The sequence below is a fragment of the Notothenia coriiceps genome, unplaced genomic scaffold (assembly GCF_000735185.1).
Source record: "Notothenia coriiceps isolate Sejong01 unplaced genomic scaffold, NC01 NC01_scaffold00013327, whole genome shotgun sequence".
Classification (NCBI taxonomy): Eukaryota; Metazoa; Chordata; class Actinopteri; order Perciformes; family Nototheniidae; genus Notothenia; species Notothenia coriiceps.
Window position 1 is genome coordinate 1 of NW_011346028.1, and position 7,544 is coordinate 7,544.

Genomic DNA, 7,544 nt, shown 5'->3' on the forward strand with positions numbered 1-7,544 from the left:
CACACACACACACACACACACACACACACACACACACACACACACACACACACTTCTCCGCCTCATTCCGTTTTCATTTACTCGTTCGTTATCTGACCAGCTTCAATCTTGTAGGCTACTCACTTCGTTTCTTGTAGCCCTCGAAAGGGTTTTGGAGGTTGATGCCTCGCTGAACGTGAGTTGTTTGGCTTTCTTGTCCGCAGCAGCCGAAAGCATTCTCGAATGTTTGAATGAATCAAAGTGGGTCGTCCCCGTCGATTTTCTCTTATGCTCCAACACACAGTTGCACGGGGTGCAGAATAGTTTCCCCCCACTTTTTGCCCGGTCTTTAGTAGAAATGTTCATCGGTAAAGAGATGGATTAGATTTTTTCATCTTGGTGTTTTCTCTATCGTGTGAGCTCCACACGTTCACTCTATACAGTGTTATTTACATTCTGTGATGTGCGAGCTGATGACGTCACGTCAAGACGAGTCAACTTTTTTTTTTCTCAACTTTGTGTGGAAAAATGCGGGGATTATGCGGCCTTTTGATAAATATGCGGCCTTTTAAAAATCTGCGCCATTTTGCTGATTATGCGGTAAATTCTGCGATCGCAGAATCGCGTTTTTCTGGAGGGTCTAATTAAGATGCTGTAAAGCAGAGCATGCAGCTATGTTTGATTTATGACTTACTAGCTTCTTCAAAGAATAGTTTACACGGCCCCTGGCTGTTTGGGAAATAATGCAACGGAGAACAAGCTGGGCAGAAAAGTCTCTGCCTGCAAAGTTCCTTCAACAGCTTTTGAGTATAAATAAAGCGGAATAGACCAGCAGCCTTTATAAGGGTATCTGCCTGCCTCTAAGTGCCTCGTATCCAATGCATGTTGCGATAGGCTCCTCTGGAACAACGTATGGCACCAGAGCCAAAAGAACAGGGCGGTTGTTCTATTTATAGAACTCTTCCTGCATGCTCTTTTGTTTCTCAACAACAACTTCATTTCAGTGAGACATAACTGGCTTGGCAACAAATGTGTATAAAACATAGGAAAGACAAGGTTGAGCAGTCACACAGCTCTCTGTGAAGCTTCAGCTGCTGTAGGCGTTTCTTCAAAGTGGAACTCATTTCCTGTGTTTCAGGAGAAGCACATGCCATGAGCGGTGTGACAGACCAGAAGGCCACCAGGCCAAATTAGGCCCTTCTTTCTCTTGCATCTTAAATTCTGACTGAATATCAACTGTGCAGTTTCTGAGGTAAAACTTTTTAGTTTTATGCAACTTGTAAAGTATCCCTTCACACACACAGTGGGAACTGAGAGGCTGCTTCATATATTAAGTATGAAAACAAAATGACAACATCTTACCTCATAGGACCAGACACACTGGACCCCGGCAAACCTCCGGACACAGCGGCCAATCTCCACGTCTTCATGGGTGGTGTACATCTCCTGTAGACATTCTCGAATGTGGGGCACCATCCTCTTGAGGACCTCACGGCTCATGATGACCCCTGGCCCCCCCATGCAGAAGTTTTCCCCAGGCTCCAGAGCTAGTTTACCCAGCTCGTCCCGGGCCCCCATGCCTGTTTGGCCCAGAAAGATGGCCTCGCTACTGTTCAGGCTGCGCAGGAAGCTCTCCAGCTTCTCACTCTTGATGTAGACGTCGTCATCGGCCCTCATGAACCACTCGTACTTGTCCAGGTAATGGTCATGCATGTACTTTAGCATCATGAAGGACTTTTTCTGCGGTGGGTAAGAGTCATCTACATTCTTCAGAGCCACTATGGGAATGGGTATAGAGGTGTCAGAGCCTTCGCTGGAGAAGAACTCTACACGTCCTGGAACTGTCTGCGCCCACGTCCTGTGAACACACAGTCAAGAAAAGGTAAATGATGGATAAGCAGGATTGTTTGTAATATGTATCAGCTCATGTTACCTATCTCTCATAAATATCTATACACTTTTTCATATAAATCCCTTAATGTTTGTTCTACATGCTATATTTATTCTCTAGTGTCTCTTCTGTTAATTTTGTATGTACTCTGCTGAAATGCATTTGTTGTCTTAGTAACTGTACTCTTTGCAATGGGAACAAAGTAGAATGTGGGCTGAATAGTAATAGCAAGAGAATAGAGTTTACACTGGGTGCAGGTGTGCGCTAACGCCACATGTTGGCCCATTAGGGCCTGAGCTCGACAAATTCGAAGACCTATTGTAATCCCAGGAATAATTTTTTCTACCAAATGAATTGTCTTTTTGAGGGCCTTAGAAAAAGTAAAAGACGTTTTTTTTTTTAACACTTGTCGGGTCAGGTGTAAATATATTTCTATTGGGGGTTTCATCATTAGCGCACAAAAACAAACAGCGTTTGGTTGTGCTTTCACCTAAAAGTCTGAAACTCTACATATGTAGCATGACGGGACGCACACAAAAGTCAGCGCAAGGCATATCGTAAACCCAACAGGAAGTGCAATATTTGATTATGTATGAATGCAATAGGGAAAGTGCAATTTGATTATGTATGTGCAATAGGGATATGTGCAATAGGGAAAGTGCTGTACCTGTATGTTTCTTGTTTGTTTCTTTGCCATGTGATATGTGATCTCTGTTCTGTATCTATGACTGATTGACCTGAATGTTTTTATGTGTCTTATCTCGATGCCCAAGAAAAATTTCTCCTAAGGGAGACAATAAAGCTCCATCTTATCTTAAGTCATATTGATGTTCAACATGAGCAGCTGATAAAATCTACATCCTGCATTTGACATCTGTGCCTTTCTGGGGGAAGATCAAAGTTGCCCAAAACAAAACTTATCCGAAAAGTTTGTTGTACTGTGAATGTATTAATATATGGTGATCAACAACATCCCCTTGTCTGATTTGTTGCTTTGCTATCCACGAGTTGTATTTCTCTAATAAGCAGTGTAAAACATTGTCAGAAAATGTTCTCTTGTGGACATCGCAGACTCCGAGTGAAACATGACTCAACAAGATCATATAATAATAACATTGAGCCTCTGTAGTCCGAAACAAGACGGAAAACTGTATTGCTTCCAGACTGTTAAAGGACAACAGCTGCAAACTCCTTCCGTTCCTGCCTTTCACAATAAAAGCCCTTTAGATCTACACTGTATCGCTGCTTTCCAGGAGTACCTTTCATTCACTCAGAGCGTTTCTTTAGGATGAAACTCATCAAAAAGATTGTAGTACCGTAAGGAGTAAATCTGCAAGGATTTACTCTGTTAAAAGCAGCAGTCTGACGTGAAAACAAAGAGCTGATCTTAATTGGGGGTCCTCCCGTCCTGGATGAACATAGTAAGGCATAAAAACACCTCTGTAAAACAATTAACTCCTGTTATTTTCTAGTTCCTTTTCCTGCCTTGCACTGACTTCATCTGAATATCTATAACGTCAGTGAAATAGATAGATAATGTCAGTGTCAACATATTTGTCCAAACCCTAGGCCACATCACCCTTTCCAAGCATCCTTACACTGGGTCCTCATTGTATTCAGGATAAACGTCATGGTCTCGGCCCTGAGCACATTTCAGTGCCTCTTAGCCCTCACCACACCACCGTAAAAGTAACGTAAAGTAATCAGGTTGCAGTACTTTTATTTTGTGATACTGATATTAGGTTACTGATTCTGCTCTTTCCAGATGTTAGGCATTTGAATTCAAATAAGAAAAAGACCTAGGTAAAAAGAGAGCTGCTTAACAGAATGAACAGTTCGCATGTTGACTTCATTCACAGACCATGGGTCCTGATTGAAAATAAAAAACAGTAGAGGAGGCCTTCACTATAAAACACTCTCCTGCAACAACATCATAGTCCTGTTGGAAGATGAATGTTCAGGCCTTCATTTAAATTATTTACATTGATACATTTACATCACTCCACACAGGAAATAATATTTTTAATAGAGTTCAGACATGAGTATCTGCTCGTCCAAGTGCTACTTATTTCCAGGAGAACAGCTGCTAATCTCAGGGCTTGGTCTTGAGCTTCTGTCATGTGTGTGATGACACAGGTCCCTACAGCACATGAGCATGCACATGTAAATATACCGGCCTCAGAAACAACGTCTGAGAATCTATCAGAGGGCTGCTGAAATGTAAAGGCAATCTGTGTTGGACTTAAAGACTGATATAAAATTATGATCCCTGGAACAGAGTACAACTTAAAAATGTGCCACTGGGCACTAAATGCAAAAAATATGTCTATTAATGTATTTCTCATTTGTAAAGCACTGTGAATGAATGTGACTACACCTTTGTTAGTCTGAACAACAAACAAGTCATTTTGAGATATCACTGGGTCTCAGGTAGACTGTCCTTTTAAGGGCTAAATTAGTATTTGATATACTGGAAACACAACGATTTATTGGGACTGGTCATTTTGAGAGACTTTAAAAATAGTGTACTTTGACTCAACTACATTTATGTAATACCTTTAGTTACTTTACAGATGTGGATTAATGATGTGAAATATAATCAAGTGTTAAATCAGACTTTAGTACCACCTGGAGTAAAATCACAAGCTACCCTGCAGTATACAAAGTCATTCAGACAAGCTGCACCTTTACCAGCTTTGAGAACACTAATGATTAAGAAGAATTATAAAACATATCATATTATTCTGAAATGGACCAATCTGCACAATGACTACTTTTGTATGATAATAGTTTTCTACTTTTAGTGAGTAACATTTTGAATGCAGGACTTTTACTTATTAATATACTCTTTTACATAAAACCACAACATCTGAGTACTTCTTCCACCTCTGTTTATTGGTCCATGTTCCTAAAGGTGAGCCTACAGCGAAGGCAGCCTACAGGTGTACAGAGCCCCGGCAGCTCCACGCTGAGACACTCACCGATGAGCCGCGACAGCCCGGCTGTTCAGGTACTTCTGGGCAGTCATCACACCGACGAACAGGAAATGATTGGACCCGGAGCCAGGCTTCTCGGTCGCCGGTAAACTGTTATCTTGCGGTGGCCATAGTACTCCGTCGTATTCCTTCCTGTGACCCCCGTTCACTCCACAGCCTGCAGTGTTCGCCGTCCGTTTCTGTCCGGCTTTCTTTAGCTCGGTCGCCTTGGGTAAGACGAGTCTGGAAGCCAGCGTGAACCCGACCACCAACCCCAGCAGAACACTAAACCAGGCTCTTCGGCTTCGACCTGCCATTCCCCAAAGCTTCCCCAAGCGACCAGTGCTCTCTGTAGCTATCCGAACGGCACCGCGTCTGTAAAGCAAACCAACCAACTCAGTTAAAAATAAGGTAAAATAGAAGAGGCAAGTCCGAGGCTCCGGGCTCAAAGAATCTCTCTCATAGCAGGAAATCCCATTTCTTCCAGCTGCCTACGTAGCATCACAGCAGTCGCCTTGAAGTCGCCACCTGAGCAGTTCCGTGCCGAAACTCTCCGCTCAGCCAGCTGTCCGTCTATCCGTCACTACCGACCAAAGGCACACTGCAACACCTCACCGACCGACACAAGCAGCGCCTTTGCCTTGAATAGCGGCCCCATGCTCGCTAAGAATATCGGACCGTCGGGATCGCTGATCGCGAAGGGTTTAACAGCTGTTTGAGCCTACGAGCTTCCCGTAACAGCGCTGTGACTGGCTATACCCTTCTACGTGGGAGGGACCGGAAGTAGGCCTACTTATCCCCATCTATTCTATAAAACGTCGCATCATATAGAAATATTGTACCACAAGGACATCCTCTTTCATTCATCGCATCCTTCTAATAAATAATGTTTTGTGTTTAAATAATGTTTTATGTCATTTTGAGTTGGCAAGCTACTACTAAAACCACATCCACGAGCCTCCGCCACAGTTGCCATGGAATACAATCCAGTCGCGAGTGAATTACAGCGTACAAAATGTGCTTAGTTGTTGCATTTGGGAACAATGCATAGTCGCTGAATTCAAGTAAAAATAAGAATAATAACCTATGTAAAGTGAATTGATTTTCTCTCAAGACGTGCCCCACGTGACTAAATTGTAAACTCGGTGATTGGATTATCTTGCCGAAATACAGGTTATATTTCACCTATCCCTGAAATGTGATTGAACGATGCTGCATTCATGTTAAACGGGAAAAGACACGATCACTGTACCAACCTGCAATTGTTGCAGTATTAGCATTCTGCTTTAACAAAATAATAACAAAAGTCCTAATAGTTATAATTGTCATTTATGTATAATTACTGTTATTACTATAATACGTTTAGCCCAATGACACCAACATTTACCATTGCTTAGCCTAACCAAAAACAGCGTCCTGAAAGCTGAACTGGACAGCATAAAGATTATTTTTGTTGTAGTTAATGTGTTTTGCTCGTAGGGTTTTGCTCAATGACATCTTCCGTGCTACATAACAGACACAGCTTGTCTTTCAATCTCCTCTGGTCTGCAGCTCCATCTTGTGGTCCTCGGCAGTCCACACACAAACAGACACACTCAAAATCATATACGGCTTTTATTTGAATGATTAGGAGTTGATTACATTATTTGTTTATGTAATACAACGGCATGTATTTGAAACATATTAAATGTAATACACTCTTATTTTTCATATATTCTGTTTCTAGTGGGCAACATCAATATTATTGAAACAACTTTGTTTTAAGTTTCATCTTGACATTTTGGTGAATCAACATTCGTGACAGAATACTCACCATGCAGTCAATCTTAGCTCCTTAATAACAGGCGGATCCTAACACAATCGCAATGTCGGACACCGTAATCTTCTCTGGTCCCCTCCCCAATCTGATCAATGATGACATGTATAGCCGCATGTCATCATTTCAGCGCTGGTTGTCTCGGTGGTGCTCAGCAGACATTGTGGGCTTCGTAAATAATTGGACAGCCTTCTGGGGAAAACCTGGTCTGATTAAGAGAGACGGCATTCATCCTACTTTGGAAGGTGCAAATCTCATTTCGGCAAACATTTCAGGGCTTTGTGGACTTAATCCATGACAAACTGGAGTTGAGACCAGGAGGCGGAGTCGCAGTCTTGCACGCTTCTCTGCGCTCTCTCCTAGGCAGTCATCCATAGGAATCCTGAGCCCAATAAAAATACCCAATATTAACGGTGTCTGTCTGCCCAAGGACAATTTAAGGTAAAACCTAATAGAGGTGTCATACATAATAACCTAATAAAAGTAAATGTAACAACTACAGTGCAGCACAACAGGAAGATTAAATGTGGTCTCTTAAACATAAGATCTCTAGCATCTAAAGCAATATTGGTAAATGATTTAATATCAGATTATAATATTGATATATGCTGTCTCACTGAAACTTGGTTGAGACATGAAGAATATGTCAGCATAAATGAGGCCACTCCACCCAGCCATATCAATACTCATATTACCCGAGGCACGGGCCGATGAGGTGGAGTTGCAGCAATCTTTGACTCAAGTTTACTTATCAATACTAAACAAAAATTAAATTATAACTCCTTTGAAAGCCTCATTTTTGGTCTTACGCATCCGACCTGGAAAACTTTGCAGCCAATCTTATTTGTTACAGTGTACCGTGCACCAGGTCCTTATTCAGAAT

General features: G+C 42.0%; 1 protein-coding gene across 1 annotated transcript; it reads right to left on the reverse strand.

Moving 5' to 3' along the window:
- Positions 1-479: 479 nt before the first annotated feature.
- Positions 480-5,636, reverse strand: chsy3 (chondroitin sulfate synthase 3). Its single transcript, XM_010773998.1, has 2 exons — positions 4,852-5,636; positions 480-1,837 (listed from the first exon to the last, which is right to left on the reverse strand). The coding sequence occupies exons 1-2, from the start codon at positions 5,160-5,162 to the stop codon at positions 1,303-1,305; spliced, it is 846 nt and encodes a 281-aa protein (XP_010772300.1). The 5' UTR covers positions 5,163-5,636; the 3' UTR covers positions 480-1,302.
- Between the last annotated feature and the right edge of the window lie 1,908 nt (positions 5,637-7,544).

Bases quoted from the DNA above. Each gene is read 5' to 3' on its own strand.
- chsy3 (XM_010773998.1), bottom strand. From the start codon at position 5,162: ATGGCAGGTCGAAGCCGAAGAGCCTGGTTTAGTGTTCTGCTGGGGTTG. The intron at 1,838-4,851 runs GTGAGTGTCTCA...GTGTGTTCACAG, and splicing joins CGGGCTGTCGCGGCTCATCG to GACGTGGGCGCAGACAGTTC.